At 42.4% G+C, this 20433-nt stretch overlaps 1 protein-coding gene across 3 annotated transcripts in view; it reads right to left on the bottom strand.

Moving 5' to 3' along the window:
• The window catches only part of FER1L6 (fer-1 like family member 6), a 274276-nt gene that overhangs the window by 121190 nt on the left and 132653 nt on the right, over positions 1 to 20433 (bottom strand). For all 3 annotated transcript variants that reach the window (XM_073632222.1, XM_073632223.1, XM_073632224.1), the window contains exons 14-18: positions 15712 to 15832; positions 7326 to 7426; positions 5549 to 5639; positions 3372 to 3488; positions 1193 to 1345 (exon numbers count right to left, since the gene is read on the bottom strand). In XM_073632222.1, the coding sequence (XP_073488323.1) occupies positions 1193 to 1345; positions 3372 to 3488; positions 5549 to 5639; positions 7326 to 7426; positions 15712 to 15832 (583 nt within the window). The remainder of the gene's footprint in view (positions 1 to 1192; positions 1346 to 3371; positions 3489 to 5548; positions 5640 to 7325; positions 7427 to 15711; positions 15833 to 20433) is intronic.

Here is a 20433-nt window from a genome sequence, read left to right as displayed (position 1 = left end):
TATTTTTGGTAAAAAAAAAATAACAATAAGCATATATTGATTGGTTTGCGCAAAAGATCTAGGGGATAGATTTATGGCATTTATATTATCTTTTTTTTATTAGTAATGGCGGCGATCTGCGATTTTTATAGGGACTACGATATTATGGCGGACACATCGGACACTTTTGACACTATTTTGGGACCATTGTCATTTATACAGCAATCAGTGCTATAACAATGTACTGATTACTGTGTAAATGACACTGGCAGGGAAGGGGTTAAATACTAGGGGGCGATCAAGGGGGTAAGTGTGTCCTAGGGAGTGATTCTAACTGTGGGGGTGATCGGCTATAACTCACGTGACAGCGATCACTGCTCCCGATGACAGGGAGCAGTAGATCCCTGTCATGTCACTAGGCAAAACGTGGAAATGCTTTGTTTACATCTCCCCGTTCTGCCGCTCCGTGACACGATCGGGGGACACCGGCTGACATCGAGTTCGCGGGACCCGCGGGCACGGTCACGGAGTACCTGTACGCCCATTTGCCCAGCCGTGCCATTGTGCCAACGTACATCGTCGTGCACTGGTCGGCATGTGGTTAAGTAGGTCAATGTTACAATGCAAAATTAAATTGACTCTTGTAGGGGGGGAGGGGCAAGCTGAGAAGAGTGAGAAGGCTCATAGAACCGTAGAGTGAATGGGATAAAAAAGATGCTGAGAGGAGTCAGAAGATGATAGGGTGAAGGAGATGCAGAGGATACTGAGATGAGCGAGGAGGCTCAGAACTGTAGGGAGAAGAGAGAGCACAGGATGCTGAGAGGAGTTAGAAGGTTCAGAAGCACTTTAGAGGAATGGAGGTGTAGGGGATACAGTCAGAAGTCTAAGACAACTGTAGTTAAAGCACAAGGAAAGAGTAAGCCCAGCCTATGCGCACATTCAACCTTTTTGTTTAGTAAAATAATCACATGGCACAGGGGGTGGGGCTTTTACAAATGGGCAACATTTGGACCAGGGGCAGCATGTTGTCTGTATACAGCCCTGGTAACCATCTAACCCTCAAAAGGTTGCCTACATCAGAAAGGTTGAACACCGTTGCTTTTTTGTAATTAACAAAATATGCCAAAATATGCCAAGAAACAGATGTTATGGAAAGGTTAGATCCTGAATTGTTTGTTACTGGGGAACAGCTCTCTGAATGTCAGCCACTTACTTTAAAAAAAAGTGTTTTGATCTTTCCACAGTGGTGGCCTTTCTCTTCAGGCGCTGGGGAGTACAGAATATCTCTGGCTGGTACCCGAGCATAGGCCACTCGCTTGTTGTTACTGAGGAGCCAGATGAAGACGTCGGGCACTGTGTGTTGTGGCTGCAGAAGAAAGGGGAACAACTTTAATTTTACTCTTATGTAATAGTTTGGTAGCTGCCATATTAGATTTGTATATGGATCCAGGGTTTCATCATTATTCTTCCCTCTATGCTTAGTGAGTCAGTGACCTGCAGATGGAATCGTCATGTTGCTAGTTTTGTTTCGTTGATTTGTTTCGGAATTCATTCCATTCTGTTTAATTTAGTTTAATTAATTAATTTTCTAACGGATTCCAAAACGATTCGAATTTGGATTGGACAAAAAATTATCGACCAATTCAAATTCTATGTGAAGAATAGCTGGTTGTTAGGGAGTAGGCTGGGAAGCTGGCCGCAGTGTCCTTAACAATGGATGACTCATCAGCTGTCAGCGGGTTTCCCTACTGAAATGTAAACAAAAGAATGCAGGCAATGCAAAATGAAGGGAAAAACAGCATGGGGTCCCTCCAAGTCCATCCAAAATCCATATCAGACCCTTACCTGATCATGCAGCCCGGCAGGCCAGGAAAGAGGGGGTGAACGAGCATCCCCCTCCTGAACCGTACCAGGCCAGTAGTGCATTTTGCCCATATTGATGAGAACAAGGGCCTCTTCCCCACAACCTTGGCCCGGTGTTTGTGGGGGAGCGGGGGTGACTCTGAATCTGTAAGCCCCTTTAAGATCTGCCCCCCCCCCCGTGAATGAGTAGGGGGTACCCCTACTCATTCACCCCCAAAGTGTAAAAAGTAAATAAAAACACAGAGACAGTTTTTGACAATCCTCTATTAAAAAAAAAAAAAAAAAACCCAAAAATAAATGTCCCTCAAAGTAGATCCATCGTCAATCATGATCCCCTTTCCCCCGTTGCCAACACGAAAAAAACCTGGTTGTAGGGTAGAGGTCCTTGTCCCCCATCAACATGGGGACAAGGTGCTTTAGGGGGGGGGCAGCCATGTTAAGGGCATGTGGTCCAGTATTGTTCAGAAGGGGGGGGTTCTTGCTTGGCCCCCCTCTTTTCTGGCTGCCGGGCTGCATGCTCAGATAAGGGTCCGGTATGGATTTGGGGGGGGCCACACCGGTTTTATTCTGCATTTTTCATTGCTGGCGTTCATTTGTTTACATTTATCTGTCAATGAGGAAGCCCGCTGACAGCTGATAAGTCATTGGTTGTTAAGGACGTGGCGGCTGGCTATTCTTCACATATGAATATGAATCGTTCCAAAAATTTGAAATTCGTTAGAAAATCAACATACGAAACAAAATTAAATTAATTTCAAGAAAACTTCGTTTGGAGATTCAGATATATCCACAATCAAAAATGTATTTATCCAAATTTATATTCGGGCCAAAACAAATTACACATGTCTGTGCATGTTTGATGTCTGTGACTCTCCGGACAATGAAGATAGATAAGTGCCTTGGCAGATGGGAATTTGCCACAAAGTGCGATTTAGACCGCTGGACTTAGAGGTGGATGGTGTAGCCTTTTTTTGTAGTTCCATGCTAATGCCCACTGCCATCTGTAGCTGCACTGTCCAGCCACTGTACAATATTGTCTTAATGCAGAATTCCTGATATTGCCTTTTTGCAATGTTATATAAGTCCAGCCTGGACCCATGTGAATATGTATGTGCCATACCTGGCTGATCCCTGAGGAAGCAGAGAATCAGTGATGTAGGCAATGCGCTTGATTGGACCAAGGTAAGATTGTGATGTCATTGCCTTGCCTCTCCACCTTATCCAATTAGAGAAGACAAGCAGTTATTCACAACTATGCATGCATAACCACCAACATTCTCATTAACATGAACACACATATAGGGTTATTTTAAATAATGTCAAGTTTTACGTCTTCAAAAAAGTACCCATATGTGTGCGCATGTAAAGGCGAGTGACAGCGGTTACGCGTGTATAGCCTCACACACCATTTTGTGTAATGCATGTCAGCAAGTTACACACCCTGGGTGACACAACAACAGGCTGATTTTACTCTGTACGGCCATATGCAGTATTTAGCCCTTACAATATTTATCTGCAGCACTGCATACCTCATCCACCAAAAACTTGAGCCTGTCAATGAAACTTTGCATCTCTCTGGTCATGTCGTTCACTGACATCTTCTTCTTCTGTTGTACAATTGTTTTGGCTTCGTTTGACATTCCTTCCTGAAAGTTACAAGAGACATGGGTTTAAAGGGTCACCCCAGCTAAGCCAAACCACAGCAGTGCATTTGAACCTGGCTGTACTAAAACTCTTAAAAACTTCTCTAAACTTGAGAATGCAAGATGTGTCATTTTTTACATGTTTTTCCTTTTTACAAAAATCTGTTGTTTTTACAGAAATAAAGCACAAGACATTATGTACTTCTTTTGTTCTGCTTTGATCGACTGCAAGGTGATGGGATATAAATTGCCCTGATTAATCCCTGTGGAAAAACTGGTTTGCATTCCAAAGCCTGGTACAAACGAGCTGAATGTCGACCCATGTGTACATTAGCCTGTCCAACAGAACCCAGTCGAACGGCCGGCTTCTATTTAATGGTCATGCTGGAAAACCTGCATCTGATCGGCCAATGGCTGCCAGCGCTGACTGGTGTGTTCTGGAGTGGAGGGGGGGGGGAGCATAATAGCTCAGCAGGTTGATCGCTGTACTAACATTGCACAATTAGTACAGTGAGCTACTCCCCAGCTACTCATTTTTTTTTTTCGTTCAGCTCGCTGGATTGAAGGAAAAAAAATACTAATAATGTGTACCAGGCTTTAGACACTGTCATGTTTTTTTTTTTCTGCTGTCAATTCTATATTCAGTAAACTGTGTTGAAGCTGTCAATTTTTTGTCTAGTTAAACTTCACAATTGACCAAATTATTTTAATCAGTCAAACATATGGTTGGTAGGTCTCTTTGTTGCTGGAAAGTGGAGAAAATTGACAGAAAATTACCCAGAGTACAACCAGCTTTTTGTAGACCTGAACTGTTTGAATTATTATATAAAGGTTAAATTCTGCGCTTACCCAAAAAGTTAATTAAATAATGAGTACAATGTGTAGGTGCTGCTGCTCAAAAATCTATATACTCAATTCAAATCATATGTATACAAATGAGTGCGCAATCCTAAAAATATGAAAAAATATTTGACAAAAAAGCTAATTAGCATTCAAAATGTCCACTTTAGTGATCAAACAATTATTCCAAAAAAATGTGTCCATAGGTGCCTTAGTCCGGAATCGTGAATATCAAAGCTTTTGTGCAATATGTTCTTTGACAATGGATGACAAACAAAGCCTCTTACCAGAAAGGATGGATCCCAGGTTATAAGGATCAAACACGCTCGGTTTAGTTAGGACCAGCTGCGATATTCCACTCCTTCAACTCCGCCAAGAGACCTGGTAGTACTTGTAGCTTCGCCTGGATATGGAAATAATTCCAATATATACTCTGCTCCACCAATTATTCTGCTGAGTGCTCTCCAGCACAAGGAGAATTCCTCCCGATGCGGCGTCTCCTCTGCTGCTTCTACCAGCAATGTTTCCTCTTTACTTCATAGCTCATGGAACTTTTGGGTTTCTGGAATTCTCCTTGTGCCGGAGAGCACTCAGCAGGATAATACTACCAGGTCGCCTGGTGGAGTTGAAGGAGTGGAATATCGCAGCTGGTCCTAATTAAACCGAGCGTGTTTGATCCCTATAACCTGGGATCCATCCTTTCTGGTAAGAGGCTTTGTTTGTCATCAATTGTGAAAGAACATATTGCACAAAAGCTTGGATATTCACGATTCCGCACTAAAGCACCTATGGACACATTTTTTGGAATAATTTTTTAAGTGGACATTTTGAATGCTAATTTGCTTTTTTGTCAAATATTTTATCATATTATTAGGATTGTGCACTCATGTTTGAATCATTCACAGTGCTTGAACTTGAGACATATATAACCTAAAAAAGGGTACAGATGAACGCTACAGGCTCTGTATGCAGATTGTTGCAGTTGTCCACAACTAAAGAATTTTGGGTAAAGGGATACAATATATATGGGCTGCTTTGGATTTATTGTCAGTCAGACATTGGCGAGCCAACTGCCATCGTATGTCTGTGATAACTGCAGCTCTGCTTCACAAGATCTCCAGAAACAATATGTTTATTTACATCCTAATGAGCAAAGGTGACTTTACAGATGGAATTATCACCTGCTAGTACACTCTGGGCTCTCTGTAGAGAAGATGTCTTACCAGTTCTTGCCTACAAAGTGTAACTCTCTTCTTATCCAAGAGCGTTGCATCAGGTATTTTAGTTTTCTTTTCTGCGACAGAGATGAATGCCCTGAACAATGACAGATTGAGGATTACAAATGAGTGACATGTTAGGTTTTGTGGATTAGGTTAAGTGCAATCGGTTAATTTTAAGTGCCAGGCTAAAGTCAACATGAACTATTCTGAACCGATAGAAGTAAAGGTTCTGGCCAAGTGTGACAATTTTTCATGTTAGCATGATTTTGACAATAAATGTTGATTAAAAAAGTGCCTTTCCATGCCCCATTTGAAGAGGATTTCAAAGAAAAATCCACATTTGAGTCCTCTCCGTACTGGGACATGAGGTTCCCACAGTTGGTTAAATTACACAAAAAAACCCAACAGTGAAATGCAGTTATTGAAAGACAGAATTGCTATATTCTCAAGATTTTTAGTTTTATATAAAACAATGACGGGCAGAGTAGATAAAGGGAAGGTACATATACTGTTTTATAACTATATACCTCATTGGCTTCCATTCCTTAATCTCTAGTAGACTATTCATAGGTCTCTCAAGACTATCCATGGATGTTGGTGAACCAGTGCTGTTTCTCGCACATCTTGCATATCCAAAGACAGTTTAAGGCAGAATGGGGCCCCAGGCAAGGTAACAGCTTTGCTTCTCCACCCCATCCCTTTGATTGACATTAGTAAAGATTGCATATGGCAGAGACTAAAGCTGCCCCATCTGCATTGGCTTGGTCCACACCATCTGACATTAAAAGACAACAAGTCTCCTGTGGTGGGGGCACAGGTTTGACCACATTTGTTTTCCTCTGGTTAACTGCAGGAGCTTAGAAGTTGTAGTTGGGCTTTCTGCACATTCATCAGACTCTAGGCTCCTGCCTAGGTTGCTTTGTGAATGATCCAGCTCTCTGCCTATCGCTTCTCCCCCTCTTCTAAAAAAAAGAAGGAAGGACTGTCCACAACTTGGAAAATCTCCATGTGGAATAATTAAGCGCTCTGTGTCACCACTAGGGTATCCCTAAACAGCTTGAAAACTGACTGTACACACAACCATTTTTGCCGTTGGAATAAACTCTGAAGGTTTTTCCGACAGAGTTCCGGCGGAATTCCGCTCAAGCTGTCTTGCATACACACGGTCACACCAAAGTCCAACCGTCCAGAACGCGGTGACGTACAACACGTACGATGGGACTAGAAAAAGGAAGTTCAATAGACATTGGCCAATAGCTTCCGTCTCGTACTTGCTTCAGAGCAGGCGTTGTTTTTGGTACGTCGGAACAGCATACAGACGAGCGGGTTTCCCGATAGTAATTAGTTCCGTCGGAAAAATTTATAACATGTTCTCTATCTACATCCATCTGAATTTTCGAGGGAAATAGTCTGATGGGGCATACACATGGTCGGATTATACGATGAAAAGCTCCCATCGGACTTTTTCTGACGGACATTCCGCTTGTGTGTACGCGGCATAAGAGTTGCATTGGAAAGTGAAACCAGGGTCAAGTTATGGCCATGTGAAGTCTTGCTTCACTCCACTGCTGCAACCTGCGCCAGTGCAACCCTGAACAAATGTAATTTCTATGGTGGGGGTTGTACTGTATATTGCCTACACCTGGACTCTACAACCCTTCAATCAAGAGCCTGCAAAGGATAATCAAATGCTGCAAAGAGCATTGTGCAAAACTTGTGTTATGCTAAAACCCTATCAGTTGAATATTAACATGTACATACGCAGATAGGAAAAACATACTTGCTCTGGCTAATAAACTCCGTTAGAACCTCCCTCATCTTTTCTTCTGGTGCAAAATCAGAGATCTTAATGAGCTCCTTCATGTGTTCCAACCCCTCTTGCTGAAAAAGAAAATATAAAATGTTAGCACATTGCTTATTGCTATCACTGAAAGATAACATCATGGCTGCAGCAATACCAAAAGGGTGAACCCACACAAGGTCTAAGCCAGGACCAATAATTAAGATGCAGTGCAGTGAAGGTTCAACTGTCAGATAACTTTGCCTATTGGTCAGATAGATTTTGTATTTTGTGAAGGATTTTTATGTGCCCTTACAAGTGCTTTTGTGAGTACAGGATGTTTAATAAAAAAAATTATTGAGGATTTTGCACTATGACATAGTGCTGTCTGTCTATTTTACAATACCATTGTGTGCCTTCCCTCTGCACTACAAGCACTTGGTAATTAAATCAGTTAGAAGCCAGGTTGCTGAACCACATTGCTCCACCATGCATTTGGCCTGAGCAACTGGTCCACATAAAACAAAACACTGTGGGGAGATTTACTAAAATTGGTGCACTCAGAATCTGATGAAGCTGTGCATCATAGCCAATCAGCTTCTAACCCCAGCTTGTTCAAATAACTGTGGCAATAAAACCTTGAAGCCGATTGGTTGCTATGCAGAAGTGAGCCTGATTTTGCACCCGCCAGCTTTAGTAAATAAACCCCATTGTGACCCGGTCGCTGGGTTCATTAACCACTTGCCGACCAGCCGCCGCAGTTGTAGTTGCGGCAGAATAGCACGGGCAGGCAAATTGCCATTATGTTACGTCGCTCCCTCTGGTGGCCACTAGGGGCGCGTGCCCGCAGTTCGCCTCCGGAGCCGATGAGAGTGCCCGGTGATCTCGATGACCGCTGGGCTCCCACGATCGTTCGTAACATGGCGAGAACTGGGATCTCTGTGTGTAAACACAGGGATCCCGGTTCTCTGAGGGGAGAAGTGACAGATCGTCTGTTCATACAAAGTATGAACAGCGATCTGTCATCTCCCCTAGTCAGTCCCCTCCCCCCTTCAGTTAGAACACACACTAGGGAACACCCCTTGACCTCCCCCTAGTGTTAACCCCTTCACTGCCAGTGACATTTTTACAGTAATCAATGCATTTTTATAGCACTGATCGCTGTATTAATGCCAATGGTCTCAAAAATGTGTCAAAATTGTCTGATGTGTCCGCCATAATGTCGCAGTCATGATAAAAATCGCAGATCGCTGCCATTGCTAGTAAAAAAGAAAATTAATAATAAAAATGCTATAAATCTATCCCCTGTTTTGTAGACGCTATAACTTTTGCGCAAACCAATCAATATACGCTTATTGCGATTTATTTAACCAAAAATATGTAGAAGAATACAGATCGGCCTAAAATGAGGAAAAAAATAGTTTTTATATATATTTTTGGGGGATATTTATTATAGCAAAAAGAAAAAATAATGCGTTTTTTTCAAAATTGTCGCTTTTTTTTTTGTTTATAGCGCAAAAAATAAACACAGCGGAGGTGATCAAATACCACCAAAAGAAAGCTATATTTGTGGGAAAAAAAAGGACATCAGTTTTGTTTGGGTGTAATGTCGCACGACCGCGCAATTGTCAGTTAAAGTGACGCAGTACCGAATCGCAAAAAGTGCTCTGGTCAGGAATGGGGTAAAATCTTCCGGGGCTGAAGCGGTTAAGGGATATCTAAACTCAAAACGAAAAATTTAATATACTGCAGCTTATCTCTGCATTAGCTTTCTTTTTTCTTTGCACTTTTTTTTTCTTTAATTTAACATACTTCCTCTCCCATGTCTACAATTTTTTCTCCATTGTGTCTATGGGGGAAGTCATGGTTGTCACACAGGCTGGACTTCATACATGTCTGCCTTTGTTCATTTCATATTAAATGGAGGATTGATGAGACTAGTAATTATTAAACAATAAAGATAAGGTTCTTGATACCTCTTTTTAACTCACAGGAAATTACAAGGTTGTGGTCATAAAAAGACAGCCTCATTTTAATATGCTCCAGCATTCTGGAAGCTGTAATTTCCATAGACACTTCAAGAGGCTGCATTGGTGGGTCAGTAAAATGGGTTGTACATGCTGGGCTTGTAACTCAAAAATAAAAAACCTGATTAAGCTCAACACTATTAATAAACAAAATACCACAGCCCATTACATATACCAAATTAGCAAATACCTGCTGGGCTTGCACATTGACCTAAGTTCATACATATCCTAAATGTGTGTTTTCAATGCTTGCCAAGCAGCCATCAACCACAGAGCCTAAGGTTTCAATTTTTTTTACACTTTTTGGGAAGATCAGAGATATATGGGCGAGCCATTCATCACCATACAACCTGTTGTAGAGCCGGGGCACTGCAGTATGGGCACCCAGAGGCAAAATTAATGTAAACACACCTCGGCAGAAAACCAGGCAGTGTAAACAGTGCTATATCTTAGTCCAAGGGTCTTCAAACTATGGCCCTCCAGTTGTTCAAGAACTACAATTCCCATCATGCCTAGCCATGTCTGTGAATGTCAGAGTTTTACAATGCCTCATGGGATGTGTAGTTCCGCAACAGCTGCAGGGCCGTAGTTTGAGGAACCCTGTCTTAGTCTATGTGGAGGCATACCGCTGCTAAATCCTGCCTGCTGTCATCCTGTCCATTACAAGCAACTCAGTGGTCTGTAAGGACTCCAGGGATTCAGCTTATGCTCAAAATCAAGGAAGTCAAGCCTTGACTGAAGTTCTGACATTTCCTCACTCTGTCCAAAACTAAAATAACATTTTGCTTGTAGTTGGCCTTTAAAGCATCATCCCACCCAAAAGTGATATTAACGTTGTATGGTGGAGCCTACTGGCCTGAGTCTACTCTTGGCTTCTTATATGGTTTGGATGCTCCAACAGTGAGATCTCCATGTTATAATTCTCAAATCTATTCTTGTCCACCTAGGAGTTTTGGGTGTTCCTTCTTGCCTTTGTGTGTTTTATCTCCTCTTGATACATTCAGTATAATCCAAAACAAATACAGAATCCAGCAGGGATGGGAACCCCTAAAGAAATCCACAGCAGATGCTCAGAGATCCCACTAATAGTCCCTGAAATAAGAAACTGTGAGCTGGTTTGACTCTCTTCAATGTCGGTAAAGTTTTAGAGACATGTATTTCTTTGTAACAGGTAATTTCCATTATAATTGTGCTGACCCCATAACTTAAATAATACTGCCAGTGTCTATGCTGTACTGGATATATCACCCACCAAATGTTCTTGGGGCCTTTTAGCCCTGCGGTGCTATAATAGTTTTATTTTATACCAATTTCACTGCCCTGGTAATCATGAATATTGCTAATTTAATTACTTGGCTTCACTTATTTGTATTCCCTTACCCTTTAGTCTGGTACAAGACATTACATTTTCACATTCCTCGGCAGGAAAAGTGCCGCAGTCATTTCAAATTAATGTGGAAACTGCAGAAATGTACTTTACAGAGCTCCCAGGGAATAGAAATTGCAAGTAGTTAGAACCTCTGGGATGACAGAATGGCACATTCTGGTTGACCTAAAGCACCATTGTACTCTGATGTCATGGTATATAGGGCAATTCCAGCATGTGCCATTTTTTTTTTTCAAACTAAACAAAAGTGCCAAACCCACCATGCTGTAATATAGATGTTGTTCACTAAATAAAGCTATTGTCTAAATTTCAAAATCTTCGGTTAATTTATGATTATTATAAAAAGGTGGGCATCCAGACCTGGTTACCTGACTTTCACTACCTCTTCTATCCTAGTAGCATGAGGTATTCTAAATCCACACAAGTCAATATTTATAAGAGCTTTGGGTCTGCGAGAGTTCAGAGACCAAGAACTAGCAATAACATTTCTGCTAGTCAGGAGCTGTTCATGTTCTCAGAAAGCAGGAACTGTAATAATTAGCCTTGGACCTTTGCCATCTGCTGATTGTTATTCGGCACTGCAGCTCAGAGGTTTTCAGCGCACACCTGCCCTAATCATGAATGCTTGAATAGACTGCTGGATATTAGGCCTGTGCCGAATCAACCGGATATTCTGTCTGTATATTAGATAAAATAAAATTACTGAGCTAGAAAAACCTTTTCAGAGCTGCTAGCATCACAATTGACAAAATATTGTGTATAACATACGAAATCAAAGTGCTGCACTAAAAAATTATTACATCAAATAATCATAAGTGACAAAAGAAAAAATTCTCAAACACTTAGGCTCGGTTCACACATGGGCGGCACGACTTGCAGGTCGCCTCAGCGAGGCGACCTGCAAACGACTGCCGGGGCGACTTGCGAGACGACTTCTGCATAGAAGTCTATGCAAGTCGCCCCAAGTCGCCCCCAAAGTAATACAGGAACCTTTTTCTAAGTCGGAGCGACTTGCGTCGCTCCGATTAGAACGGTTCCATAGCACAGAACGGGAGGCGACTTGTCAGGCGACTAGGTCGCCTGACAAGTCGCCCCAGTGTGAACCGAGCCTTAGTGTTCAAGCAAAGAGTTCATGAATAAAAATATCCACAGGGGGCCACCATTAGTGTACCCTTGCAAAATCCACAAAAGTGTTTGAAGTGATGATCCATAAGTAGTGACAGCCACCAGCGAGACAAGATCCACCACCATAAATATTATGGGTACGCTTACCGGAGGGTGTGGACCCAAATTCCTTACGGTAGTGAGTCACACAGGCAGAGGTATATAAACATCACATAGGGAAGCCAGATCTTTCAGGTATTTCATGTGGATGAATCTCATAGATCCCCTCAATTCTGGTATGGATTGACTTGGATAGACATTTTTATTCATGAACTCTTTGCTTGAACACTTATGCCCCGTACACACGGTCAGATTTTCCGATGGAAAATGTTCGATGGGAGCTTGTTGTCGGAAATTCCGACCATGTGTAGGCTCCATCGGACATTTTCCGTCACACAAAATTTGAGATCTGGATCTCAAATTTTCCAACAACAAAATCCGTTGTCAGAAATTCCGTTCGTGTGTACAGAATTCCGACGCACAAAATTCCACGCATGCTTGCAGTCAAGCAGAAGAGCCACACTGGCTATTAAACTTAATTTTTCTCGGCTCGTCGTACGCTGTACATCACCGCGTTCTTGACATTCGGAATGTGACAAGATTTGTGTGACCGTGTGTGCGAAAGACAAGTTTGAGCCAACATCCGTCAAAAAAAAACATGGATTTTGTTGTCGGAGTGTCCAATCGTGTGTACGGGGCATAAGTGTTTGGGACTTTTTCTATTGTCACTTTCATTTGTCACTTATGTTTATCTGATGTAATGATTTTTTAGCGCAGCACTTTGATTTCATTCTGTCTGTACATGCTCTGATTCAGGTCTCTCTGATTTGTATTTGTCTGCTCATGCCCTAGATTATACATCCAAAATGTTTGGACTATGTTTGTACTCAGCTTGTCTGTGCTTATCCTGATCATTAGCTTGTTATCTTGACAGTCAATGTTTTGTTTACCTGTCTAGAATCTGAATGCTTTTTAGAAGCCAATGGCTGCAACCCTGATCACTGTGTTCTGGCAGAGGGGCAGTTCACCAGTCAGAACACAATAGCTCAGTGGAGAGATCCGCCAGTGGTGTCTCCAGCTTTCAAATTTAGGGGGGGGCACATGGGGGGACAGGGACAAAAGTAGGGGGGCAACTATAAAATGCAATTCTATATATATACACACATACATATTTTACAGCTGACCTTTTTTTTAAGGTGCATCTACTATACTGGACCGTTTATAGACATGAAGATCCAGGCTTGCAAAAAGGCAAATGAAGCCTTCAGTGTTCCCAGTGTCCAGACCTGAAGACAAGAGCATCGGTGAAGGGAACAGCCCACAACTGTCTTCCAACCAGCCTGGAACGCAGCTTCTCACCAGCAGAAACTGTGGCATGGCACTGTAACTCAGAATTCAAACTAAACTCCGTGCTTAGGATAGGAATAAGGAGCTCTCTTTTCCATTTATGGTCAACCACGTTGCTGAGAGTTTTGGCGTTCCGCCAGTGTGCCATTCATCCATCTGACATCGAGACCCCTGATATTTTATCGTAGTGGTATTATCTGGTTCCTTGATGGTGGTCTTGAACAACCAGTTTTAACAGCTCACCCAGACCCTCTGTAGTGGGGGGTCATGGGTCTCTGGTAAGCGGCCAGTATCTTCATTGGTGGTGGTGGATCGAACACTTTATCCTTAGTTATTAGGACTTTATCCACATTTCAATCAACACCTGGGTGACTTATCCCACCTATTTATATGGACTTTATAAAATATTTTGCAATCTTCGCTATGCACATGGAATATACACTGTTATATGTTCATTTAATGCATATATTTTAGTGACGTGTATTATATACATGTTTCATATATCTTTCACTTGTTTTTCACCAAATGATGGACAGTTGTCATTTGCATAGCTTGTTTTATTAGCGCGGTTCCATTTTTCCCAATTGTTTATATATATATATATATATATATATATATATATATATATATATATATATATATATATATATATATATATATATATATATCCTGGGGCCCTTTACTACAATCCCACAAGGGCCCTTTCACATGTTCTGCAGTGAGCGCCCTTCCTACTGTATTGGGGCCCCCCAGGGTGGCAGAAAACAAGAGATATATGTCACCAGCATACCAAGAAAATATAAGGGTCCAAAGCAGTGGGAGAACTATCAGGGTTGCAAAGGTTGTCTTGCCACTGGGCCCTGGTGTTCTGCCACAAAAAGGAGGGGGCGCCCACAGAGGGCGTGTGGGACTTTAAATGAGGTTACATCTGAGATGTACCTCCATCCCATATTTGGGTACAGAGAAAGGACATTGGGACTTTGAATGAAGCGGTGGACTGGTTGGGGTAAAAAATGAAATTGAACAAGTCATTTTGCATATGTGTATTGAGTAATAAATATCATAAAGACAGGTAGCATGTACGTAGCCCATAGCATAACCAAGTAGCATACATAAATAATGTTGATATAATGACACATAGCAATACATGATTAAAATCAAAACAAAATAGTGTATATGAACACAAGAGATTGAGCAGCCCATAACAAGTAATATCATGAGTAAAACATTGAAGTGTCATAAGCTATGACGTCACACAGGGGATCAATGTGTGGCGCAGATGCGCTGTGAGCACCCGCCCGGCTCACCATAACCACCTCCACTAATCATCTGATTAGTCTATATTCTATGGTTTCAGATACCCTTTAGCATCCGCCCCTGAGGAAGTGTTTTCACACGAAACGCGTCGGACATCAAGGATGTAGCTATATGCGCTAACAGGCTCCCAATCTGACATACCTTTTATATGACACTTCAATGTTTTACTCATGATATTACTTGTTATGGGCTGCTCAGTCTCTTGTGTTCATATACACTATTTTGTTTTGATTTTAATCATGTATTGCTATGTGTCATTATATCAACATTATTTATGTATGCTACTTGATTATGCTATGTGCTACGTACATGCTACCTGTATTTATGGTGTTCTGCCACTGTGGGGTTCCCCAGCCTCCTGCCCCTGCTATTGACAGCGCTGGTCTGATATCTCTTGGAATTTACAGGCTGGTTCTCCTGTCCTAAGGACGGGAGAAATCAGTCTGTTTTTTTAGTAACTGAGAGTCCTGGTGGAGTCCTTCCTGCAACTCGCTCTTCTCCCTGCCAATGAGGATGCAGGGGAAGGAGCAGATCGGGCGGCCGTGGTTGTGTGAGCGCTCACATTATGCAGTGTCAGCGAGCAGAGGGAGGGGGGAGGAATCACCTGCAGGAGCTGACTGGGGAAGCTCTCCCTCTCAATAGAGACTGTGTTACTCCAGCGGCGGCCCGAGCAAGATGTGGCGCATCCGCTACAAATGCAAACAAAAAGACATTGCCTTTTTGTAAAAAAAAATAAATAAAAAAAAGTGTTTTTAATTGGGGGGGGGGCACATGGTGGGGCACAGCATAATGTTGGGGGGGTCAGGACCCCCTCTGCCCCCCCCAGGGACATCATTGATCACCGCACTAACATTGGATGTGTTAGTACTGCAATCTGTAAGTTCTTTTATTCAGCCAGCATTTTCATTGTACCCAGCATAACGGCTCTGCTTATGTGTGTTCTTTGCTCTGGTCATCTGAGGATTTACCCAGTACTAGCATCAGTCAACCCCAATGATAGAACTATGCCATCTCAAAGATCAATGCAGCTAGGGAAGTAATAGAAAAGCTACCAGGGTCCGGACATATACCCCACAGCTCCACCTCCATCTGCAATCCAACAACTAAAATAGTGTAAAAATGAAATCCATTAAAATATATTTACCAGGTGGTCGGTCATTTTCTGGAGCACATTGGACGTGTACAGTCTGAATGTCTGGTCACCCCAAGTACTTTTCACATAGATGCATGGCTTTTTTTCATAAAATTGCAAGTAGTGGTAATTCCTGTGGGATATAACACAAATTGGAAAGACATTGTAAACCAGGCTTCATTTCTGTCATTAGGTAAGGTGGTAGTTTTGTCTGAAGTAGCAACCCTTTAGAGCAGACAGAAGATAAGGCTTTCACCTTGCCCCAGAAGTATTGTGACAAGATGGGTGCTGTGGAGACAACACAGTTATCGTTGTGCTTCAAGCAAACAGCTTAAAACACATACAAAATACAAACATGGGAGCTGTTTTGCTTGTCAATGGATTTGTATTTCTGTCCATTCAATCCTTAGATTTATTCAGCTTTGCCATAAAGCGCAGTTCTGTCTGGCAGGGGAGGACACTTGTTCTTTCTCTGCGGCCTCCCAATAACACTAATGCCCCGTACACACGATAGGATTTTCCAATGGAAAATGTGTGATAGGACCTTGTTGTCGGAAATTCCGACCGTGTGTAGGCTCCATCACACATTTTCCATCGGATTTTCCGACACACAAAGTTTGAGAGCTTGCTAGAAAATTTTCCGACAACAAAATCTGTTGTCGGAAATTCCGATTGTGTGTACACAAATCCGACGCACAAAGTGCCACGCATGCTCAGAATAAATTAAGAAACGAAAGCTATTGGCTACTGCCCCGTTTATAGTCCCAACGTACGCATTTTACATCACCGGTTTAGAACGATCAGTTTTTCCGACAACTTTGTGTGACCGTGTGTATGCAAGACAAGTTTGAGCCAACATCCGTCGGGAAAAACCATAGATTTTGTTGTCGGAATGTCCGATCAATGTCCGACCGTGTGTACACTGTACAGGGCATTACAGATCTAGTCTCATCCCCACCCTGTGACTGGACAGTGAAGGAGAAGCAGCACACATTGATCAGCTCATCTCTCCGTTACTCTGTTCTTTCATTCCATTATCATTATTATACAGAATTTATTAGCACCAGCAGCGCTTTACAAAGTACAGGGAGAAAATACAGTTGAAATACAAATCAATACAAGAGGACTGGGAGGGCCCTGCTCATGAGAAATTAGAAGTACAGTTTGTTGGTTGGGATGGGATAGGCTTCCCTGAAGAAATGTGATTGCCTAACGGCTGGTAGAGTAGAAGACAGATCAAGGTAGGTTGTTCCAGAGGATGGGAAATGGTCTTGAGACGTCCTGGTGGTAAGCATGGGAGGAGGTGACAAGAAAGCTAGAGAGCAGGAGAACTTTAGAAGGGTAAAATGAACGTTGTGGGTGATATTTTGAGATCAGTTTGGTAATATAGCGGGGGCAGAGTTGTGAAAGGGGCTTTAGAGAGAACAGAATAGAGCAAGAAGGTGACTGTAGAAGTTGTGATGGGTCCAGGGGGCCGGTGGTTAGGTATACCTGAGAAAAAAAGTATAGCAACCTCCTCTGTGGTAACAGGGTCAAAAGAACATTGTGGAAGCCATAGTATGTTAGGTGGAGGTGATCTCATCACTAATTGCGCCAACCCTTTTTTTTTATGATTGTCGATCTCCTGAGCAGTGAGTGAGTTAGTGGGTAGAGGCAGTGGGGGACAAAGTAGAGAGTTAATGGTACAGAAGACTTGACTGGATTAGACAGTATTAAAGCAGTAGTAAACCCAGCCATAAAACAGTTTAATTTCCGGCACGTGCCGGAAATGCAGCACTCCCATTGGTTGTGCTCTCAACCAAACTGTCAAACCATCCAATGGCTGGTGTCATAATTGATCACATGTGCAGCATCATGGCAGTTGTAGATTAAACAGAGGCAAAGATGGCAGCTTCCTTGGCTGAAAACAATAGGAGGGTTTACTTACACTTTAAGCACTTCAGCCCCGGAAGATTTTCCCCCTTAACCACTTGCCGACCAGCCGCCGTCATACTGCAGCAGGTCGGCACGATCCCCCGAACCGTCGTAGCTGTACATCGGCTCCTTTAAGCGGGATAGCAGGCGCGCGCGTGCTGCCGGAGGAGCGCGCCCGCTGCGTTGCGGAGGTGCAGATACTCATGGCCGGCGGTCGCTATGACCACCGGCCACGTGCGATCACGGGCATGCGAGGCAGAACAGGGACGTGTGTGTGTAAACACACAAATCCCTGTTCTGTGAGGAGAGGCAGATAGTGAGTTGCTAATAGCTAGGAACCACCATCTGTCATTTCCTATAGTCAGTCCCCTCCCCCCACAGTTAGAACACAGTCAGAGAACACAGTTAACCCCCTAGTGTTAAGCCCTTCCCTGCCAGTGACATTTACACAGTACATTTTTATAGCACTGATCGCTGTATAATTGTCAATGGTTTCAAAAATGTGTCAAAAGTGTCCGATGTGTCCGCCATAATGTCGCAGTCCCGATAAAAATCGCAGATCGCCGCCATTACTAGTAAATAAATATTAATAATAAAAATGCCATAAATCTATCCCCTATTTTGTAGACACTATAACTTTTGCGCAAACCAATCAATATACGCTTATTGTGATTTTTATTACCAAAAATATGTAGAAGAATACATATCGGCCTAAACTGAGGAAAAAAATTCGCTTTTTTTAAAAAAAAAATTTGGGATATTTATTATAGCAAAAAGTACAAAATATTGTGGGGTTTTTTCAAATTTGTCGCACTTTTTTGTTTATAGCGCAAAAAATAAAAACCGCAGAGGTGATCAAATACCACCAAAAGAAAGCTCTATTTGTGGGAAAAAAAGGACGTCAATTTTGTTTGGGTACAATGTCGCATGACCGCGCAATGGTCAGTTAAATCGACGCAGTGCCGTATCGCAAAAAATGGCCTGGTCATTGAGCAGCCAAATCTTCCGGGGCTGAAGTGGTTAATGACCAGGCCATTTTTTGCGATACATAGTTGTACCCAAACAAAATTGAGGTCCTTTTTTTCCCCACAAGTAGAGCTTTCTTTTGGTGGTATTTGAAAACCTCTGCGGTTTTTATTTTTTGCGCTATAAACAAAAAAAGAGCGTCAATTTTGAAAAAAAAAAAAACACAATATTTTGCACTTTTTACTATAATAAATATCCCCAATAAAAAAAAAATAAAAAATTTGAATGTCTTCATCTGTTTAGGCCAATATGTATTCTTCTACATATTTTTGGTAAAAAAAATAAATAAATTGCAATAAGCGTATATTGATAGGTTTGCACAAAAGTTATAGCGTCTGCAAAACAGGGGATAGATTTATGGCATTTTTATTGTTTATTTATTTTTTACTAGTAATGGCGGTGATCTGCGATTTTTAGCGGGACTGCGTCATTGCGGCGGACAGATCGGACACTTTTGACACTTTTTTGGGGACCATTGACATTTATACAGGGATCAGTGCTATAAAAATGCATTGATTACCGTGTAAATGTCACTGGCAGGGAAGTGGTTAACATTAGGGGGCGAACAAGAGGTTAAATGTGTTCCCTCATGTGTGTTTCTAACTGTCTGGAGAAGGAGACAGATCGCTGTTCCTGATTACTAGGAACAGCAGATCTGTCTCTCCTCTCCTGTGAGAACAGGGGGTTTGTGTGTTTACATACACAAATCCCCGTTTTGGCTTCCGTGACCAAATCGGCTTCCCCGCCGTGCAGCATGCGAGCGCGCACGCTTGCTATGGCTCTTAAAGGAGACGACGCATGGGTACGGCGATGCGCGGGAACGAGACACTTTGCCGACGTATATGTATGTGAGCTGGTCGGCAAGTGATTAACAAGAGTGACAGAGTATGTTTGGCAGCATGGAGATAGAATTTGCATCCTCCATTCATAAAGCAATTTTGATTGCAGGAAGCGATAACATAAAGAGAGAAAGTTGGAAGGTGGAGAGAGCTGGAAGCAGACTGTGCAAGAGAGAGCTAGATAGCAGAATGCAGATATACTTGCGGACTGCCTGGAGTGGAACACTGTTGTTTGTAGTTACGGTACTTTCTTTGTTGTGCCCTAGGCCCGCCATACATGGAGCAAATTCCTTTCTTTCTGCACATTAATGGTTTGAATCTCGGACGGTCCCTGCGGGAACTGGCCAAGATTCGCACCGAGTATGGCCGGCCTTAGTTAAAGTGCCATGTCACTATGGCCAGAACGGCCGTGCTGTCCTTATGAGCTGAACTTAGTGACATACTCAGATAGGGTGGGGGAGTTTTTGTCAATAAATCTAATAGGAGGTAATAAAAAGACATATGGGTGTTAGGGAAAGCTTTCCACACTAAAGACAGGCTGCAAGGCAGGGCAGAGACAGAAATGCAGAGACAGATGTAATATCGGCTCTTTGGTCAGGCAAGGTAAATCGGATTCAATATAGACAAGTTGTACAGCAGTTACATTAACTAATAGCAAGGCAGGTGTAGGTTATTCCATACACAGCAAAGACATGTTGAAGATGTTTGAGAGATGGTTACCTGTAGAAACAGAATAGAGAAGACATGTTGGGAAATAAGGGGATGATGAGATGATGTTGTATTTAAAAATACCACCCCATGCCTCCAAACTTTTTGAGATGGGATTGAGGGACACCTATCAGTAAAAGTATGCAGGCATAGGACACACTCCTTGCTACGCCCCCTAAAAGGAGAAATGTACAAAAAAAACAAGATTGGTTGAACCCACGAGTGCTTTTTTTACTACTACTATTAC

Source organism: Aquarana catesbeiana, linkage group LG05 (genome assembly GCF_042186555.1).
Source record: "Aquarana catesbeiana isolate 2022-GZ linkage group LG05, ASM4218655v1, whole genome shotgun sequence".
Taxonomy (NCBI): domain Eukaryota; kingdom Metazoa; phylum Chordata; class Amphibia; order Anura; family Ranidae; genus Aquarana; species Aquarana catesbeiana.
This window is presented reverse-complemented; position numbering and strand designations above follow the sequence as displayed.